The 22,905-nt window shown below is 36.3% G+C and overlaps 1 protein-coding gene across 1 annotated transcript in view; it reads left to right on the top strand.

The window, feature by feature from the left end:
* ST18 (ST18 C2H2C-type zinc finger transcription factor) overlaps positions 1–22,905 on the top strand; it is a 174,158-nt gene that overhangs the window by 63,493 nt on the left and 87,760 nt on the right. Inside the window, exon 7 of the mRNA XM_043975761.1 lies at positions 20,916–21,115. Within this exon, the coding sequence (XP_043831696.1) occupies positions 20,916–21,115 (200 nt within the window). The remainder of the gene's footprint in view (positions 1–20,915; positions 21,116–22,905) is intronic.

Raw genomic sequence — 22,905 nt, 5'->3', positions numbered from 1 at the left:
TCAAGAATATCCCTGATGCATGTTCAGATTATTTTTATAAAGATATTATAGGGGCAGCTAGGTGGCGCCGTGGATAGAGCACTGGCCCTGGAGTCAGGAGGATCTGAGTTCAAATCCAACCTCAGACACTTAACACTTACTAGTTATGTGACCCTGGGCAAGTCATTTAACCCCAATTATCTCACCAATACATACATATATATATATATATATATATATATATATACACACACGCACATATATATATATATATATATATATAATGGATTCAAAAGAAGATATATGGGTCAGTAGTTGCTATGTAGTTTAACTATTTTTTGTAGGGGTAATAATTCTGTCCTTGCTTCTCCTTCCCCCACCCCCAGTTATTTGGTATCTTCCGTTCTTTGATATATTCTAAATTGAATCTGTTTTCAGAATTCTGCTGCCTGGAGCATGAATTTTTTCTGTGTGTATTTTTTCTGTTCCTTTACTTTTCCCTACTTCATCTTTTTGAGGACCAGTTTTGCTTCTGAGTATAGCATTGATGCATTAGCATCCAAAAGTGGTAGTTCTATTATCACTAATTAATGAAAATAAATCACCATAGAAATGCAGAAAAACCCATTTCTTCCCTATTTTCCTTGTTCTAACATTCAGCTCTAAATGCTCTTGAGATGAGCTGGCTTAGTTAAATCTGAAGCCAAGCTTTCTGAAGACACTTTTTTCCCCTTTTCTAATGCTTTTTTTTCTGTTTTGTGGGGTAATATTGCTCATAATCTCGCACTACTCTTAAACATAGTGTTTTTGTTTTTTGTTTTTTGTTTTTGTTTTTGTTTTTTTTTGTGGGGCAATGGGGGTTAAGTGACTTGCCCAGGGTCACACAGCTAGTAAGTGTCAAGTGTCTGAGGCTGGATTTGAACTCAGGTACTCCTGAATCCAGGGCCAGTGCTCTATCCACGGCGCCACCTACCCGCCCCCAAACATAGTGTTTTACAAGATAATTTATATTCTAAATTGATTGTCTTTAGATGCCATGTCTCTGTGCTTGGCAAGAATCAAGTGTTTGCAAGCTAGGTTGTTTTCTGCCATTTTAAAAGACTTTTCATTATGGTTACTATTTTACTTTAGGTTTTTTTTGTTGTTGTAAATGGTAATAATCAGAATCAATGTTTACCTTTAATTATTTGAATATGTCAGGTTTGAGCTGTTGCAATAGCATGCATTATCTTCTAATCTTTACTCTTCTAATTTGGTGTTGAATTTGCCTTTTTCTCTAATTAATTGATAGTCTCACTAAAAGAGGACAGCTGATTTTGGAAACAAACCTCCATGGTAGGTAATTTCTTATTTCCTATATATTATGATTGTTTTTGGTTATGTTATATGTTGCTTGCCAGGCAGCTAGGTGATGCAGCACTGGCCTCAAGTCAGGAAAACTCATCTGCTGGAGTTCAAATCTGGTCTCAAACACTCGGACAAGTCACTTAACTATGTTTGCTCCAGGTTTTTTTTTTTTTATCTCTAAAATGAGCTGGAGAAGGCAAATCATTCCAGTATCTTTACCAAGAAAACCCCAAATAGGGTCACAAAGAGTTTGATATGACCTGGGAATGACTGAATAACATGTTGCTTGCTATATCTAGTGTCTTCTGAGTCTCTTCTTGTAAAATTATTAATTCTCTAAAGGTAGAAGCATTCTGAGTAGCCTATGAATCTTTGACCTCTTTTTGTTTAATCCTGAACCTCATTTTCCAGTAAATTTTTATTTGCCATTGGGGTTAATTAAGTCAGCCAATGAAGAAGCATTTGTTAAGTACTTACTACAAGCTAGGCACTATCTTAAGCATTGGGAATACAAAGAAAAGTAGAAACAGTCTCTGACCTCAAAGGAGATCACAATTTAAGAGGGCAAACAAAATGCAAATGACTATGTTCAAATAAACCATGGATAGTGTCAGTTGGAGGTGATCTCAGAGGGAAGGTACTGGCATTATGTAGGAGTAGGAAAGATTTCTTTAGGAAGGTGGGATTTTAGTTGAAACTTGAGTTAAGCTAGAAGCCAGAAGATGGAGTTGAGGAGGTAAAGAATTGGGGACTGAGAAAATATATGAACTTGAGATATTCATATCTTATATTATATAGTATCTTGTGCAAGAAAATGTAGAGGCTAGTATTGCTGTATCACAAAATATGTGGAAGGAAGCACAGTATAAGATTTTATATTTGATTCTAGTGGTAATAGGGAGCCATTGATATTTATTAAATAAGGAAGGGAGGTATATTGTTGGCCTGTGCTTTAAGATGATCAACTTTATACCTCAGTAGAGGATGGACTAGAGGAAGGAGGGATTTGAATCAGGGAGATCAATTAGAATGCTATTACAATAGAGTAGGTGTGTGGGTAGAGGGCCTGTAACAGAGTGGTAATAGCATTAGAGGTAAATAAAAAGTATATACCAGAAATATGGCAAAGGTGTGACTGTCAGGACTTAGCAACTGATTTAATATATAGAGTGATTGCAAATTAGTTAAGAATGATAACTAGGTTTTGATCCTGGGTTCCTAGGAGAATTATGGTGTGCTCAATTGTAATAGGAAAGTTAGGAGGAAGGAAGGGTTTGCAGGGGGAAAAAAGAGTTCAGTTTTGGATATATTGAATTGAAATGTTTATGAGTCATCTAGTTTGAGATTTCCAAAAGGTTAGATGGAGATGTGAATTTGGAGTTCAGGAAAGAGGTAAGGACTAGACAAATAAATGATTTGTCTGCATAGAAATGATAATCAAATTACTGGGAGTTTATAAGATTACCAAGTGAAGTAGTATCTAGTGAGGAAAGAAAAGGACCCAAGACAGAACCTCAGGGATGGGGGTGTGGGGGAAAAGACCCATAATTAGCAGATACTACCTAGGTGAAGATGCAGCAACTCCAGATTGAGTTGTCAAATTGGTAAAAGTAGAATCCAGGAGTGATCAGAGTCCCAAAAACTAGAGACAACAGAGATATATAGAAAAGACAGGGATCAATATGTGTCAAAAGTTACAAAGAAATCCAACGAGGAAGAGGATAAAGAAAAGGCCACAAAATTTGGAAATTAAAAGATCCAGCAACTTTGGAGAAAGAAATTTCATAGTCAGAGGACAAACTGTAGCGTTTAAGAGAGAATGAGAAGGAAAGAACTGAAGGCACCAATTATAGACAGATTTCCCAAGGAATTTAGTCATAGAGGGGAGGAGAAATATAGTACAATAGGTTCCCAGGAATTCATGGCTCAAATGGAATTTTTAAAGGATAAACAAACATAGGAATGTATATGAATAGCAAGGATAGAGCCAGTTGACATGGAGAGATTGAAGATTATGAGAAAGTGAAATGAAAGAACAATTTTCTGGAGGAGACAGGATGAAATGGGAATCATTTGTTTGTGTAGAGGAGCTTGACTTGGCAAGGAGAAGGGACCCTCTTCATGTGAGATAGGGGTGAAGGTGGAGATAAGGAGGGAAAGCATCTGAACAATACGCATTGAGGAACAGGATTGAAGAGGAAGCTCTCTGCAAATGATTCCAATTTTTTCAGTGAAGTATAAAGTAAGATTCTCAGCTAAGGGTGTGAATGAAAGGAAAATGATGGGAAAGTTTAAGGAATATAAAGGTTTGGAAAAATCCATTGTGGCAAGTGAAATAATGAATCAATTAGGGAGGTGTAAAAGTATTGCCTTACCATAATGAGAGCCCATTTGAGATTATGTAACATATTATACTAGACCCAGTTAGCATGTTTTGTTATTTTCTCTAGGTTTGTGCAATACCATGTGAATTGAAGTAAAGGCAGAAGATGGTGGAAGCAATTCAAGGATGGATTTTGGCTTGGCTAAGCAGGATAAGGGATTAAAGGACTTGAGAGGAGAAAATAATGTAGAGTTAAACCGGTTCACCAAGGGGTCAAGAATGTAGCCAGTGCAAAGGCAATGGCCTAAGTAAGGAGATTAGAAGTATTGATGATGATGAAGAAGAGGTTTTGAAGTTTGTAAGCAAAGGGTTGAAATGACAAATGATTGAAATGATAAAGATAGAATGACAAATGATTATCATCAGATAAAGCTATTTCAGAGCTCATGAACATGGTAATGGACATATGTATGGGTAACAGCAAGACCAAATATATTAAATCTCTCTATATAACTGATAGGGAAAAGAAGTAGCTCATGGGAAATGAGTAAAATAAAGAACTAGAATGTTAGCCTGAGTATCAACATGTATGTGAAATCTCCTAGTGTAAAAAGTAGGAGTTAAAAAGCAAAAAAGAAGAGTATCATGGAAGTTTATAGATAATAGCTACCATAATCTTAATTGAGTGATAAATATGTACTTAATGAACTTCAACAGGAAGAGAGGATCTAGAAGTGGCTAATGGGAAGCAAGGAATATCCCAATCTCCAACTCCCCCACCATGAAAATGAGTTGGGGAAGGGGGGAGGGAGTGGAAAGGTATTATGAATGAAAGAACAGCCAGCCACTCAGCATTTTGAAAGGATGGCTAGAGATTCTGTGTCATAGGAAGAGAGTTGAGTGGACTGGATTTGGAAAATTGTACATTATTTTTAAACAAAGACAGGCTAGTCCCTCACACCGCTATCATATATTACATCTCATATGTTTGCACATACATATAAACACATGTGTTTATATATGAAACACAATACCACATGCATGTGTATCATGTATAGTTTCCCAATGATGTTTTTATGTGTGAAAATCTGGAAGCACTCAAGTTCTGAAGCATCAATATCATAGATGACCCAAAGGGCAATTGAAAGACACAAGATAGACAGAAATCAGGATCAGTAAAGTCTAATGGTGGCCTGTGTATATTACTTACTGTTAAGGGATAACACTGAAAAATTGAGTAATCAATCAACAAGCATTTATTAAGTACCTATTAAGTGACAGGAGTTGTCACTATACTAGGTACTAAGGATACAAAACCAAAATTGGGACAGTATCTACCCTTACATTCTAGAAAAGGTGAGCAGAATGGTCTGTTAAGAAAGGCTGAGAAATTACAGAAAAGCTTGAATTCTTCACTATCATTTACTGGCATGACAAAATGCAAAGAGACTTAGGAGAGTCTTCCAGCAGTCCAACTGGCTCCTCTATGGACTATCTATTAGAGGATATGGACAAGAATTGCACAAAATGAGAAGGCATGGCAAAGTAGCAATCTACAGCAATGGAGAAATATCCACATGCATAAAATCATAACCTATTGAAGTTTTTGTTGTTATTCCCCAATACTGCACTCTATATTGGAGTCACTAATAATTTTATATTGGCTCACTAATAATTACATATTAATTCTCAAGGGCAAGGACCATTTACAGTAATTATAGTATTTGTATTCTCAGCTCCTAGATAGTTCCTTGTCCATAGTAGGGTGTTTAATAAATCTTATTAAATTTAATTGATTTTGGGGCAGTTAGGTGGCGCAGTGGATAGAGTACCAGCCCTGAAGTCAGGAGTACTTGAGTTCAAATGCAGCCCAAAGACACTTAACACTTACTAGTTGTGTGACCCTGGGCAAGTCATTTAACCTCAATTGCCTGACAAAAAAAAAATTAATTGATTTCATTTTGGAGGATCATAGACTTTTTCTTCATCATCCTCATGTGATCTCTTTATGGTAGATCTTCTATTTAGGTCCACCATAAGTACTGAAAAATAAAATGACTTAGCATTCCCAGAAAATCTATTTCTTATTGCCTTTGAGAGCAGAATGAACAAAATCCCACAACATCTTTATTTGCTTTTGCAAGGACAATATCATTTTATGAACAAAGGAATCTTTTTCATTTTGCTTCAAGTTCATTACATCTTCTTGTTTAATTTATAGAGAGAATGTCAGTATTGATGTGGTTCTGACCTTACAATAGTTCATCAGCTCCCTGTCACCTTTCTCTCCCTGACTCTCCCTTAGCTATTTAGGAATTATATAACTCAAGTACATTTTTATGGTTGTTGCATTCAGAATTTTATGCTCTTAAATGAACAAGAAGATGAGTGCAATTTTTATATTCTTCTTCTATAAAAAAAATCCTAAATTAAGATGGTTTTTACTCATGAACCTATGTCACCTTATTGAGTTTTTCCAAGTCAAACTCTTTTGATGGAGAAAAAGTATCTTTACTTGATTCAGTTTATCTTATTGTTCAAATAAACAAGGACATTATCATTAGGACTAATTTTTTTTTAAATGGACCATTTTGTTTGCTAAAATGAAACATTGCAAAGAATTTCAATAATTTACCCCAAATAAAACAAAAACTTTACCATTTTCCATGTTAATAAGTAATTGTTCTTCTGACAAATCTAGGTGACTATTTAACTTTCCAAATAATTTTGCCTTTATTAGTAAGCCTATGAACAACCTAATTAAATTTTATTCAGTTATAGGTTTTGGGGAACAGGGAACAGACCTCTGATTTCATTGGTATAAGGAACTCCCTGTACCAATTTAAGTCAGGCACCGCCTATCAAATTTAAGAGTTTAGAGAGGAGCCTATAGCAAGTCTTCTTAAACTTTTTTCCTCTCAAGACCCCTTTTTGCCTTGAGAAATTTTTATGTGGCCATGGGTATATAAAATCGATATAGATAACCTTTTACTATTGCCAGATTTTTTACAGCCCCTACATTCAGATTATGTGACCCCATATGGGGTCATGACCACAGTTTAAAAGCTAGTGTCTAGAGCACTAAAAAAGTCAAATCCCTGCCCAGGATCACACAGCCAACAGTATTTATAGACTGGAATTGAATCCAGGTTTCATTGACTTCGGGTCTAGTTCTCTATTCATTATGCTGCGGTGCTTCTTACATCTTGTCATTCCATCAATACACTTACACAATTTTCCCAGTACCTTTCCTTTATATTTTCTTTCTAAAATGAGGAAAGCAGTGAAAATTTACAAGAATCCATATTTTAGTTTGGGCAGCTCGGTGGCACCACACTAGGACTGAAATCAAGAAGACATAAGGTCCAATCTGGCATTTATTAACAGTGTGATCCTGGGCAAGTCACTTAAATCTGATTGCTTCAAGTTTCCTCCTCTGTAAAATGAGCTGGAGAAAGAAATGACAAACCACTCTAGCCTTTTTGCAAAGAAAATGCCAAATGGGGACCACAAAGAGTCAGACAGGACTGAAATGACTGAACAACAACATATTTTAGTTCAGTACTCCTCCAAATCCTTATGGACTCTCAGATTCTCATTTCTGCTTACTAACTAACATGATTCACCAAACATCACAGAGTAATCTGACAAGGGAAAGGTTATCTAGACTGTAAATTTTTCTCAATCAGCACACATTTATTAAGTGCCTACTATATACCAGGTCCTGTTCTCGATTCAGGATACAAAGACAAAATGAAACAGTTCCTGCCACTAAGGTGCTTACATTTTCCTTTCCTTCAGCAGTTTTCATTACTTAGAGCAAAGTAGGAGAGACTAATTTGTGTTTACATGGAAGGAGAGATAATTTACAAATGATTGGGAGGTGGTATTTAATTCAACATAACAAACATTTATTATGTATTCACTGACATTTGATAATTTCCTCTTTTTTTTAAGTTTGTGGACTATTTTTGACCCAGAAAAGAACTATGCAGCTGTTGTAAAGTTCGCACTGCTTATATTTTCATATGTGTGTGTATATATGCATATATGTACATACCATATATATGGTAATATGTCATGTGTGAACCCCAGTACGAGAGGAGGACAGAGGAAGGAAACAAATGAGACATGGCTGAGCATAAGTAGAAGTGTGAACGCTGAAAAATCTTGTTCTCTACCTCTCTTCCAGGCTGGAAGTTGGCTGTTTCTTTTACATAGGAGAATTAGTCTTTAACCAAGTCCCGAGCCCCCCTAACCCAGAACATAATCACAGAATATCAAGGGTAGATAATGAAGAATTGAAATCACTATGAAGTCATAGTGTCATGCATGACAATCCCTTTGCAAAATAGGAAACTCTCCCACACAACCTTGGTGTCATCTTTGACTGCTCACTTGCACTCATACCACATATCCAATCTCTTGTCAAGTATTGACTTTTCTACTTTGATGACATTGTCCCCTTCTCTCCATTCACACAGATAACACCTTGTTGCAGAACTTCATTGTCTCTTAATTGAATTAAAAGAGGAACCTGGCTATTGAATTGGCAAAAGATGTCATTTCCTCCCTGGGTGGCCCTTAAAAAAAATGTAAGAGTAAGTCAATTCAAGAAGAATACGGGCTGGAATCAGTTTTGCAAAATATGACCATTACAACTGTACCGAAGGTGTAGAGGAGAGGAATTTCTCCCTCTATTCAACAATGGCATCTAGTGTTAAAACCATAGCCCAGTAGTAAACATCTCATACATCAATCAAAGGGTCAATTTGAGAGAGCTTGAGGTTGAGAGAGTAGAGATACTCTTCAGCCAGATACGGTCACAGAAAGACAAGGACTCAAGGGAGGAAAATGTTTAAGTGTAATCCCTGGCAGCAAAAAAAGAGAGCCTACCATGGATTCAAGAGAGAAGTAGCCCTGACAAGAGTTACACTGCAGAGAGGTATCCACAAATGTTTCTCAATACCAGTGCATGCTAAATTTGTACACACTCTTCCCACAAACTCTCTCTCTCTCTCTCCACACACACACACACACACACACACACATATACATACATACACATATATACATATATATGTATGTAAATTTGTGGGAAAGTATATTAAAGGTTTCTAGGGGTAATGTTTTCTAGCTACTGTTCTCATTATGCCATCTTGTAAATGCCTTTACTTTGAGCTATCTGTGTCTACTGGCTGACTAATAATGGGAATCCCATTGGTGAGGACTTGTGAGATATGGTTTTAGGAGTGTAGACACAAAAAATACCCTAGAACCTGGAGTAGGAGTCTATATCTGGGGACCCAACCTAGGAGTATGATGACAAATACACTTTTCTTAAAATTAACCTTGAAAAGTGGAAAATACAAAATTAATTCTGCTTGTAAAAATCACTAATTAAAAAAAACTACTTTTAGCATTATTATTATGTCAAAGAAGGAGGAAAAAAGCATTAGTGGAAGTACAAAGTTAAAATTCTTATTCTCTTCTTCAGGACTGTGTTCATAGGAGGAGGAAATTTGCAAGAAAATATGGTATTATTTAATAATGTAAAGTAACCATGCAAACTGAATGGTCACAATTTTATAGCTGTTTGTATTATGTGTGAAATCAGTCACTGAAAATTTCTACTCAGTCTGGTAAATGTAAGGAATGAATCAATAGTTAAAGCAAGAAATAATCATTTTCAACTTAAATTTTCTACATCTTTTTAAGAACAGCAATTTTTATCCCAAATATCCAAGATCTACTTCACCACAATTAAAACATATTCTATTTCATCCTAAGTAAACACATTAAGATAATTCCCTTTTCTTCGTATTTTTCCTTCTCAGTCATCCAGACTTAAAATATTTTCTTGCTGACGCCTTTTTGCTGTCTATCCATTCACTTGCTAAACCCTTTTTTATTCTCTCACATCCATTCCCTCTTTCCACTCCTATATCAACCCCTTACCTTAGTTCAGACTCTCATCAACCTTTTGCATTTAGAGTTGAAATAAGCAAACTGATCTTTTCTTATCACAGCATCTCCTTTCTAATTTCATACTTCACACTACTTCACACATACTTCTATGTGCAAAATCTTTCAGTTGCTACTACAACTTACCAGATAAAATGTAAATTATTTATCCTTGCACTGAAGCATTCCACATTCTGGCTCCAACCCCCATCGTTTGCTTTCCATGTTGAACTATCCTTCATATTGCTAATCTCCACATTACTACCCTTCATATTTTATGTTCCAGCCTAATGGAAATCCACTTTCCCTCTCCTTTCTCCAAAGTGTCCACCTCCATTCCCTAGCTCCAGCTGCAACAAAACTCCTTCTTTCTTTATCTCTGTCTATTGTGAATATTCTCTGGAATATAGGTTCAAATTCAATCTCTTACGCTTACTACTAAGACAACTAGGTGGTACAGTGAGTAGAACCTTGATTCTGGAGTTTGCAAGACATGGGTTCAAATCCAGATTTAGGCACTTATTAGCGGTGTAACTTTGGGCAAGTCTGTCAACATCTGTCTGACTCATTTTCTTCTTTGGAGGGTTCATAAGAGCACATACACCACTGGTTATTGTGTGGATTCAAATGAGAGAGTATTTGTAAAGTACTTAGGCATAATGCCTTATTCACCAATTATAGGTGCTTAATACATGCTTGTTCCTTTCTAGTCTCTTACTACTTTTGTGACTTTAGACAAGTTAACTTCCCTTATTTTCCAGGAAATTGGATCAGGTCCAATTTATAGGTGCAAATCTATGATCCTATAGCTCTTTTCCTTCAAGAACCAACTTGGGTTTCCTGCTTTTTCCAGGAAGCCTTTTTTTTTTCATTTTCCCAACTGGAAAAAAATGATTTTTCCTTCTTCAGATTTCTAATATTGTTTCATCTGGAGCTCTCCTTTGCTCCTGTCATGTTCTGTCCATATCATAGTTATTTGAGTACATGTCTTACCCTTACCATCACCTCTCATGTTAAGAGTCTAAACTAGGGGGCAGCTAGGGTGGCACAGTGGAGTAGAGCACCGGCCCTGGAGTCGGGAGTACCTTAGTTCAAATCCGGCCTCAGACACTTAACACTTACTAGCTGTGTGACCCTTGGCAAGTCACCTTAACCCCAATTGCCTCACTAAAAGAAAAAAAAGAGTCTAAGCTCCTAGGGGGCCAGGGACTATAAATGAATGCACAGGGGAGGTCTCTCATTAAGTAAACAAACATTTATTAAGCACCTTCTATGTAACCAGGCCATGATGACAAATGCTGGGGATACAAGATGAAAGAATGAAAGACAGTCCCTGAACTCAAAGAACTCACAAATCTGATGGGGCAGACAACAAGTAACCAATACGATTTATACAGAATATGTAGGAAATAATTAAGAAGAGAAGGCATTCTAGAATTAAGAAAGGTTGGGGAGAATCTTCCTGTAGAAGATGGTTTTGTAGTTGGTACTGGAAGGAAGCCAAGAAAGACAGGTAGACTTAGATATAGGAAGGAAGACTTCTAGGCATGAGGAGGCACATGAAGTATGAAGCTGGAGTGGTCTTGCAGTCATATCAATAACTTACTTAGTCAAGTTAGATAGGCAAACTGTAGATTCAAATGAGTCCTTATCACCATTCCCCATAGTTTTACTCATCAGGAAAATTGTTCCCCTCTTTATTTATTCACATTGGATCCTTGAACATAGCTGTGATAATCTGTAGTATTTTTAGGTTACCATGGTAGCAACAATCTTTTCCAATAAATAATTGTTCTATGAAAGGATTATAAAGAATATTTTTAAATGGCAACAGGAACATCCCAAATACAATTTAGGTAGATGGGAATCTACGAAAATTCACATACAACCATTCACATGATATTAGACACTCATTTATTCCTTTGTTCCTACATTTAACTTAAAACCAAATAACTATATTGTTTGGATAATGGGTGGGTTTTTAAAACTCAAACTATGTTTCCTGTAAGGATGCCTTAATCCTACAGACAAATGTATTTCATGGAGACCAGAGTCCATAGTTGGTTTATTATTTTATTTTATTGAGCAACTATTATGAGCCAGGTACTTTGCTAAGTACTTCATGTGAACAATGTGACTATTACTTCCAAAAATGTGAACACATATTTAAAATCTCAATTTGATTTTCTCAAGAAATAATATTTTGACATTTCCCTTTAGGAAAATGGGTAGAAGAAAAGCTAAATCCTTTCTTACGGAAGTGGATTGAGAGTAATAACCAAACTTAATTGTTGCCTATGTAAATTCATTGTCCTCCCCATTCTAGAAGGGATTGGTAATAGGACCTGCTGAAAGAACCCTCCATCCTCTTCCAGTGAATGGGAGGCATCTTCTCAGCCTCCTTTTCATTTTTGATTCTCCCTATAGATCTCTGGAAAGAGTCCATTGGTTGCTTTAGGGAATTGATTCAAGAAGAATGAGATGGCAACTTGGTTTTTAACAGTTCTTGAATATTAACCCAAATTGGTATTTTTGCATCTTGTATTGATTTCCTTGTCAAAACTCCTATAAATATTGACTTAAAGTATCTGACACAAAGTCATGATACAAGTATGGGAGAGAAATAAGCCAATTTGTACATCTGTCTCTCCAAGGTAGAAATGCTTCAATATATAAATCAATGCTAAATTAAATACAATTGTTTTCTGGCTGGCTAGCCTAAAATGCAGAATACAATATTGGTTTTAATTTTTTTCCTCAACATGTCAGTTAACTAGCATTTATTAAGTGCCATATTTATGTGCTAGGCCCCAGAATCAACAGTGGGGATACAAAGTCTGGCAAAAAAGTCTCTCCTCTCAAGTTCTTCATACCCTATTGGAGGAGATAACCTATGAACAACTATGTACAAATACAATATATTCAAGATAAATTGGATATCATTTCAGAAAGAAGGCATTAAGGATAAGAAGGACTAGGAAGTCTTCTTGAAGAAGGGTAGAACTATAATTGAGGACTTGAAGGAATCCAGGAGACAGATGAGGAAGGGAAAGCATTCCATTAGTGGAAAACAACCAGTGAAAATCCACGTCCAGGAGATGAGCATTCTATTCAATAAACAAGAAGGCCAATGTCACTGGGTGGTGGTGAGTATATGGAGAGGAGTAATATCCTATGAAGGATGGAAAGGTAGGAGTGGGCCTGGTTATGAAAGGCTTGAAGAAGCAGACAGAAAATTTTATATTTAATTCTAGAGGCAATAATGAGTCACCAAAGCTTTTGGAATAGGGGATGATATAATCAGAACCTGTGCTTTAGGAAGATCAATTTGACAACTGAAGGGAGGAAGGTTGAAATGGATAGAGATTTAAGACAAGCAGACAACCAACAGGCCTCTGTAGTAGGTTAGGGAATGAGATCTGCACAAGAGTAGTGGCAGTGCAGAGGAGAAAGGTTGCATATACAAGAAATATTATGAAGTGTAATGATTGGAATGATGCCACCTGCTGGAGAACTACTGTAGGAAAGCTCCACCATGAGGAGAAGGCATCTATGAGCAAGCCATGTGGTCAAGGTCCTTGGTGTCAGGAAGTGGACATTTGCTCATGGGTACTGTCTATCAAGGCTACCAGCCAATCAACTTGAGGAGCCTCCCATTTCTGGGAGGAGGACAGCGAAGTAGGAAGTAGATGCTGGCAGAGGGCTTTTTCCTCTTTTGGTTCCTGACCTCGCCAGGATGGGTTGGATGATGGGGGGTCTCTAGAAATAGGTTAGATTTTTACCTTTCTCTCTGATCTTAATGCTCTTTAAAAAATACTTAAACACTTAAATCTCTTGCTAAATCTTATAATTTATTGGTGACCACTCATTAGATTTTAAAGAGTATAGCTAGAATTTTAGCCCCTTACAGAAGGTAGAATCAATAGAATTTGGGAACAAATTGGATAAAAGGAGTATGCTGGAACCAGCTGAAACCAACTTGCAAGAGTTATTGTTAAATTTTCTTCATGATCATTTATACATCGAAATTTAGCAGATGCTATAAATAGGGCTTGGTATATTGTTTTATTGATTGTCTAGATGTTAAGAAAGTGATGGAAAAGGTATTACTAAAAAGTGTTTCACGCATACTTTTTGGGGGGAGCAGAGTCAAAAGTTAAACACACCACTGTATATGGGGGTATAAAGATATGATTACTACTTAGGGAAATCAGAGAAAGCCTCACAAAGAAGGTGGAATTAGAAATGAAACTTGGGGGCAGGTAGATGGTGCAGTGGATGAAGCACCGGCCCTGGATTCAGGAGGACCTGAGTTCAAATCCAGCCTTAGAAACTTGACACTTACTAGCTGTGTGACCCTAGGCAAGTCACTTAAGCCTCATTGCCCCCAAAAAAAAAAAAAAAAAAAAAAAAAAAGAGAGAGAGAGAGAGAGAAAAGAAAAAAAAAAGAAATGAATCTTAAAGTAAGATTTCAGGAGACAGGGGTTGGTGGTGAGACACGGTTGGGGATCAACAACAGTCCAGGCATAGGAAGCAGCATGAGCATAATCCTACAGGTAGAAATCATCACTAGAAACTCAGCAGAGAGGACCTCATGTCAAGTTTATTTTTTCAGATTTTATTGTGAGATCTACTACTGACATATTTCATGATGAAATACTATGAAAACTATAAGCTAAAGTCTAATTCTCAATTAGATTAATATAAATGATTTAAAATCATTTGAATAAAGTATAATCTTTAAAAATATATGCATATGCAGAAAAAGTAAAACAAATATGTGGTAACTATAACATGTTTAATTTCTTCTTTTTTTTTTAATTTTTAAATTTTTTTTTTGGTGAGGCAATTGGGGTTAAGTGACTTACCAGGGTTACACAGCTATTAAGTGTTAAATGTCTGAGGCCAGATTTGAACTCAGGTTCCTCCTGACTCCAGGGCCGATGCTCTATCCACTATGCCACTTAGCTGCCCCTACTTCTTTTTAAATAAATGTATTAATATTCTTCTTTTTTTAAAATCTTGAATTCCAAATTCTCTCCTCATACTCCTCCCCTCTCATGAGAATATAAGCATTGTGATATCAATTATACATGTGAAATCATGCAAAACTTATTTCCATAATAGCCATGTTCCAAAAAAGCAAGAAAAATAAAGTGAAAAAAGTTATGCTTCCATCTGCAGTTAGAGTTCATCAGTTCTCTCTCTGGAGATGAATAGAATTTTTTTTATCATAAGTTCTTCACAATTGTGTTGGATCATTATATTTATCTGAATAGCTAAGTCTTTCATGATTAACCATTATTAATGTGCTTATTTTTTGATCTGACCTATTCACATTGCAATTCTTATCCTAGTAGTCCAGAAACAACTTGACTGTTGTTCTTTTCTCCCCCATGTTCGCCAAAATAGAAAGTGTCCAGTTAGCATTATGGACCCCAAGGAGTCACAGCCTGTGACCAGTTCTAGGCCCATTACTGCAAGAAATCACACATCCAGGGGCAGCCAGGAGGTGAAGTGTATAAAGCACAGGCCCAGGATTCAAGAAGACCAGAGTTCAAATGCAGCCTCAGACACTTGATACTTACTAGCTGTGTGACCTTGGGCAAATCACTTAACTCTCAATACCCTGCAAATAAAAAATAAAAAAAGAAATCACATACCCACAAGGAAAAACTATATAGTAAAAATGGTAGCATGGTGAACCAAAAGAAGAAGCAAATGCATCATTTTAGGTTTGGGGTAGACCAAGATGGGCAATACTGAGTGTAGTCAAGCATTTATCCTAAACCTTAGAAGAGTGAATTTTAAGTTCACAGAAAAGCAATGGGTTGAAGTGGGATAGGAATCATTCCACAATGGCATTCTGATTATATGATCATGAATGATTCCAGTGGAGAAGAAAATAGGATCCATGTGGCTGTGTAGGAGCTCTTTAATGAGCTCAGATTCAAAAGGCTCATGTAGTAAACATAAACAATGTTAATTAATCAAGTAAAAAATTAAAAAGCATAGCATGGGCCCATTTTGTGAAAGGAAAGCCAAAGGTCTAGAATGATTTGAGACTGATATGGAAAACAAACTCCATTTCTTGCTCCAAATATAACTTAACAAATCTCATTTGTTGTTCCTATAAGACTCAACTCATTCTCATCTTGTCAGCAAAATAGAGAAATGTGGGTTATGTGATAACATGTTTAGGTGGATTGAAAATGAACTGAATGACCATTACTCAGAGTGTTCATTAATTAATTTATATTATGTAGGAATGTCTCTACTGAAGTGATAATAGGACCCTGTTTTACTTAGTATCTGTATTTTTTTTTTTGCACAGGGCAATGAGGATTAAATGCCTTGCCCAGGGTCACACAGCTAGTAAGTGGCAGGTGTCTGAGGCTGGATTTGAACTCAGGTCCTCCTGAACCCAGGGCCGGTGCTTTATCCACTATGCCACCTAGCTGCCCCCTACTTAGTATCTGTATTGATGTGAATAAAGACATAGATGGCATTCTTATCATATGGGAAGATGACATAAAGTTAAAAGAGATAGTATATTGGAGGCCAGAATAAGCCTGTTCAGATTGGCTTAGTGATTTGGTAACACCCTGTGGAGTTTAGATAAAGCCAACAAGCTAGTTTGAATCAGAGATTGAAGTGAACATCAGCCAGGCAAGGGTGTTCCAGCCAAACCCCTGAAAAGAAACTGCTTGAGGGGGAGATTTCAGGAAGAGAATTCCTCAGCTTCAGCCTGATCCTACTTGCCACTCTTTTTTATAAAAGGACCTTGTGAGCTTCAAAGAATACAAAGAATTTTGTCCTTCCCATCTTCCCATCAGTGTCCTATCAGCATCAGCAGCATCTCCAAAACAGTTAATGGTAATGTTTACATTGAGAGCCAAGGACAGCCTAGATGCAATGAGGGAGGTTCCACAAAGAGGCCAGAAAAATAGATACACCACACCTAAGGGGAATGTTCTGAGGATTCAAGCAAAAAGACATCCAGGAGCTGTGAGTTAGCCTTTTGCGACATGTGCTATATAGGCCTGAGCCCACTTTCTCCAGGACTGTGTATATACTAATACAAGACTATGTCACAGACTCTTCAATCTATATATCTATATCTATATCTTTAATCACATTAAGAGCATTGGGCTCCTAAAATTCAATGGTTTTGGGGCAGCTAGGTGGCACAGTGGATAAAGCACTGGCCCTGGATTCAGGAGGACCTGACTTCAAATCCGGCCTCAGATACTTGACACTAGCTGTGTGACCCTGGGCAAGTCACTTAAGCATCATTGTCCTGCAAAAACAAAACAAACAAAAAAGCCCAAAACATATTATCCATCCTGAGGACCTTCTCAGGATGCACCAGGAATCTTAATGCCTTAGGAGAGATATCAAGCTAATGCTACAAACATCTACAAAGTCTTCTTCCACTCTCTCTGTAAAACTGTCTCCTATTTCCCTGAAAAATACAAAAATTTTCACACTGAAAGAATGACAAATACAGATCTTACAATCAAATCTCAGAAAAGCAAATACAACCAGCTGTAAAGAAACTCTCAAAACAATAATCTCCTGGTAACGATTGACCTACAGGAGAATTCTATGAAACTTTTAAAGAATGAGGAATCCAAATACTACCCAAATTATTCTCAATATTAAAAAATAAAGCATTTTGTCAAATTCTTTGTATGAGACAAATGTAATCCTAATGCCTAAACCTGGGAAGGATAGAGTAAAGAAGGAATAGAGCAAACCAATAACATTAATATCAATTACAACATTTTAAATAAAATTCTATCAAACAGATTACAGTGATTTATCCAAGAAATCACTTGTTATGGCCAAACTGGATTTATACCAAGAATGAAAGGATAGTTCAACAGTATGAAATTAATCAACATAATTATATAAAAAACAAAAATATCCCAAACCATATGAACATGTCAATAGATACAGAAAATGCCTTTGACAAAAATGACGCTCACTTATGCTAAAAAAGCTACATACATAAAAGGAAATTTTAAATGTAATAAATAGTATCAATCTAAACTAAAATCAAGCATCAAATGCAGTGGTGATATTCTAGAAGCTTTCTCCATAAACATAGGAGTAAGCCTTATGAAATCTACTCTCCTACTATTATTTAATATAATTATAGAAATTCTATCAATGCCAAAAAAGAGAAAGATATTAAAGGAAGGCATGGAAATAGGCAAAGAAGACAAAACTATATGTTTGCTAATAGCAAGGTGGCTTATTTAGAAAATTCTAGGAAATCATCAAAGAAACTAATTGAGACAATAGCTTTGCAAAGTTGCAAGCTACAATATAAACCTCAAATTTCCTAGATTTCACATTGCTTTCAAAGTACTTGAAAAAAACCATCATAGTAATACATATAAGTGTTATATCCAAAGATAGATGTATATCTATCTTCAGTATGAAACAAAAACTAATAAGCACAAATTGATTATGCTTCCATTCTCAAGAAAAAAATTTTCAAACATAGCTGTCTGCCTTAATCAAAGTTATAAGAATGTTTCCTGAGTCTAGCACCTTGAAATTTAAAATGAAACATGAACTTCAAGTAAAATATGGTGGTATGGTGAAAAAAGTATTTCCATCAAGAACTCTGGATCCATAACCCAACTCTGTTGGTAACTGTTATGGACAAGTCATTTAATCTCTGTGGGCCTCATTTTCCTTTCCTATAAAGCAACAAGTGGATTAGATTATCCCAAAGGTCCCTTCCAACTGTGAATTTCTAATAGTACCATTTAATAAATAATATACATGGATGCTTTAAATTCTACATTAGTAAAATAACTACACGAAGATATGATAATATAGGATTATATATATATTTCTAATAAATTTTAAATACTTCCATTGATATTTTGATGAATCTCTTAATTCATCCATGTGACTATTACCTATGTTGCTACAGGTCATAATCCAAGTATGTTTTTCTCACTCCATAGACTTCTATGTCTTCCCACAAATTCTCCACATAAAGAACATTCAGCATACTGAGGCTTCTCTTAATTATTTGCAGGTCCCAGCAGAGTATGTGGGATATTCATTAATTAGCCATCAATCATTCTACATGCTCAACTTACCTCCTTTTCTAGTAATACATCTCTTTGATGGTATTTATCTTTCTTCTCTTGTCCAATACTTCACTGTCAATATGTTGGAGCTATCCAGACTTATCATATGCCTCTCTACTGCCTAATGGGTGCCTTGTAACCAAAAATTTTTTAAAATAGCATTTTATTTTTAACAATTACATGTAAAGCGATTCATTCAGTTTAAAATTTTGAATTCTAAATTTTCCCTCTCTCTCCCCGACATCCCCCATCCCTAATGCAATAAACAATCTGATATAGGTTAGATACATGCAAACATGTAAAACATATTTCCATATTAGTCATGTCATGAAAGAAGAAACAGACCAAAAGGGAAAAATACAAAAAAAAAAGAAAGTTAAAATAGTATGCTTTAATCTGTATTCAGAATCCATCAGTTCTGGATTTGGATAGAATTTTGCATGAAGAATTCTCTGGAAGTGTTTTGTGTATTGCTGAAAAGAGCTAAGTCATTCATAGTTGATCATCATACAATTTTCCTGTTACTGTGTACAATGGTCCCCTGGTTCTGCTTACTTTACTTTGCATCAGTTCATATAAGTCTTTCCATTATATAACCAAAAGTCTTTGGAGAATAATATGTCCCATGACTAACAGTCATACAAGCTCATCAATAAAGCAATAAGTATTTATTAAATATGTTCTATGTGTCAGGCATTGTGCTAGTTGCTGGGATACAAAGAAGGAAACAATCCCTACTTGCAAGAAGCTTGCTAACATTCAGAAAGACACAACTATTTTCAGAGTGAAGTTAGGGATCATTAAAATCACCACCAATTTCCTAAAGGCAATCTAGTCTGCTCTTTTCTTTCTACTTAATTCTGGTCCCATCTCACTCTCCATTCATTGTGTCTGTACAAAATATCTGCAATAATAAACCTGCCCCGTGAACCACTAGATATTATAGTCTCAAAAGAAGCATTATTCAACTATTTGGTTTTTCCTAAAGAGATAATTATACTGAAAAATTTTAATTGACTACAGATTCTTAAGAAATTTCTGTAAAGTTCTGGACTTTGTGCAATGAACACAATATCATGCACAAACAGGAGTATCTTGAACACTATTGAGGTTTCCTCTTCCTTTTGGGCTCTGCACTTGTTCCCATCTATTATATGAGCACCTTTTAGAAGGCCAGGAACATGTATGTCTTTTCCTCTGAAATTCATCAGAGTGCCTACGCTTTGCATAAAGTGGATGTTTTCTTAATACTAACATGCTAAAGATTGATTTTTGGCTAAGATTTCTGGATCTAATGGATCCTAGAAAAAAGAGTAAATACTTAACTATAAACAATAAGCTGGTATGCATTATGTCTGGTAGAGATATAACTGGGAAGTCGATTTGGATTTTATTTCTCAGTCAAGATGTAACAAATGGCAGCCACGAGACTACTTTAGTATAAATCCATATGAGATCATGGATAGGGATAAAATGCTGACCATTTTTGGCAGATCAAATCAGATTTCTCCTCCCCTTCTTTGTTTGATCTGGGTGCCAGACGTGTGAAAATCAAAGGGAAGATTTTGGTATAGACTCATTCCACTTTTCCTTCAGTGACTAGACAATGGTTCAATGAATATTTAATACTTGCTCCCCCACCCTTTCCTTTTCAAGTCAGAGCACTTTACATGTGTGCCTCTGAAGCTGGAAGCACAACTGGGGTTGAGATAAGCAGTTTTCATAGCACACAGGTATGCAAACACACTAACCAATCAATCAAACATCCGTTTGTAACATATTGTGATTTATCCATAATGGACACATTTGGTGTAACTGGTGGTATATTTTTCACATTAGCTATTTCTTAGGATTAGGAAACCAGCATAAATCTTTTCTCATCCCTCCCTGGGTGCATTTAGTCTAGTGCCAAGCAGAGCTCAGATTAACATATGCTTACTCAGGATTAAAGATGATTTTTTTTCAACTGTACTGGTAACAGTGAAAGAGAATCAGAACAGTTCAATGGCTTTGTCCCTGCTGTTTTTGTTAGTGCCAACAACAGAATCTAAACCTCTATTCACCATCTCCAAAAAAATAGTTTCACTTTCCAGTGGCCTTACATTATATCCTTTCAAACCAAGGTATCAACAAAAACATTTCAAAAGACTTAACTTTGTTAACTTTTTCCTCTTTGCTCACTGCAGTGCTGCATATGGCTGCCCCATGGCAAAGAAGAGAAAAACCGAAGAGCCAACATTAGGTGTTCCAGTCAACAAAAGAAAATCTCTATTAATGAAGCCTCGTCACTACAGCCCCAGTGTGGAATGCAAAGAGGAAAATGATGACCAAAGTGAGACAGAAGAAGATGATTGTCCCCTGGAGACAAATGGTCACCCCATGGCAGGTAGCAAAGAAGATGGGCTTAGAATACATATATCCTTAGGCACTAGTGGATGGGGGGGGGAGCCAAAAGAATGTGGAATGGATGCTTCATATTTTTTTGTGAATGGCATTTATTTCAAAATCAAAATTTCCAAAGGCAAAGGACTGTCTTATTTCTTCTTCCCAAGACTGATAAAAGATGCCTGGGTCTCTCTCTCTCTCTCTCTCTCTCTCTCTCTCTCTCTCTCTCTCTCTCTCTCTCTCTCTCTCCCCTACCCCCCCCCCCCAAATAATGTGTGGTTCTTGATAGGAGCTATCAAAACAAAAGACCAAAGCCAAATTCAAAAGCATTTTCATATGGCATTACTCAGAAGTGAATGATATTTTCCCTCCTTTCAACTTGCAATAAATTGCTATTTGGAATATTTAGTGAAAACAAAAAATCTGAGTGGAACCTGAGGACACATGAAGGAGCATGGTTCTGATCCTTACAGTCTTCTTATCAGTAATCAATTTATTTATTTATTATTTATTATTTATTACAGATGATTTACCTAAGATCAGTTTGCATGAGGCAAGAAAATGCTGGATTTGGTGTCAGAGGATCTGGATTTGAATCCTTGCTCTGACAAACAAAACCATGTGACATGTGACCATGAGCAAGTTATTTGTTCTATGTGTTCAGTTTCCTCATCTGTAAGATAAGAGTGTTTGGACTACATTCGCCTGGATAAAATAAGAGGTTGGGCCAATTCAATGTGACTATGGGATCAAATTCCATTCTCTTCCCTGGGTCCAAATTCTCTCTTTAACTTATTATTTTATTCAACACTTATTATAGCGTAGTACATCTGATTCTAGTGCCAAAGTTTTTCCCAGTAGTAAGTTACATTCTTAGGAAAATGTGTGCATTTATTCATTCAGGCTATTTGTTTTACCACTTACTATTTTGTGTATTAACATTAAATTAAGAAATATGGATAAATGGAATTCGATATTCCATTTTAATGACTGAAAGAAATAGTCAAGAACTTATTAGGAAAATCCACAGTGCTGAAACTATCAAATAAAAACAAACAAAAAAACCCAACTATATAAAAACCTGTACTTAAACGAATCCATGATTCTATCAGGATAGTGTAATGATTGGAATGATGCCACCTACTGGAGACTTGCTGTGGGAAAGCTCCGCCATGAGGAAAATGCCTCAGAGGGCAAGGCCATGTGGCTTTTCCTTGGTGTCAGGAAATGACGTTTGCTCATGGGTGCTGTCTATCAAGGCTACCAGCCAATCAACTTGAGGAGCCTCCTATTTTCTGGGAGGAGACAGGAAGGAGGAAAGAGAGCCTGTGCGGAGAGCTCTCGCTCTTTTGGGTTCCTGACTTGATGGTGGTGGTGGCGGCAGAGGACTTCACAGGAAATTTAGGGAAAGATAGGAATGCCAGGCTGTTGGAATTCTGTTCTCAATCTTTTTCTTTCTATTTTTCAATAAACCCTTAAAAACCTAAACTCGTTTTATCAGTGATTTTAGTCAGTTTCCCCCCAAACTGGGGGACCAGATTAGAATCCACATTTAGAATCTTAAATTACACAATAGGTATTGTCTCCACTAATAACAGACCACAACTTTTCCATGTCTTCTCATCCCACGTGATTTCTATCTGTGTCTTCCCATCAACTCTACATAAAATATCCTTCTGATGAGTGGGAAGTCCCTTTCAATCATGTAGGAAGGATCACTGTAGCACTTAATCTGTCCATTTATTGTTTTGCATTCTTACCACTTGACTGACTCAACTCATCTGATCACAT

This window comes from Dromiciops gliroides, chromosome 1 (assembly GCF_019393635.1).
Source record: "Dromiciops gliroides isolate mDroGli1 chromosome 1, mDroGli1.pri, whole genome shotgun sequence".
NCBI classification, from domain to species: domain Eukaryota; kingdom Metazoa; phylum Chordata; class Mammalia; order Microbiotheria; family Microbiotheriidae; genus Dromiciops; species Dromiciops gliroides.
This window is presented reverse-complemented; position numbering and strand designations above follow the sequence as displayed.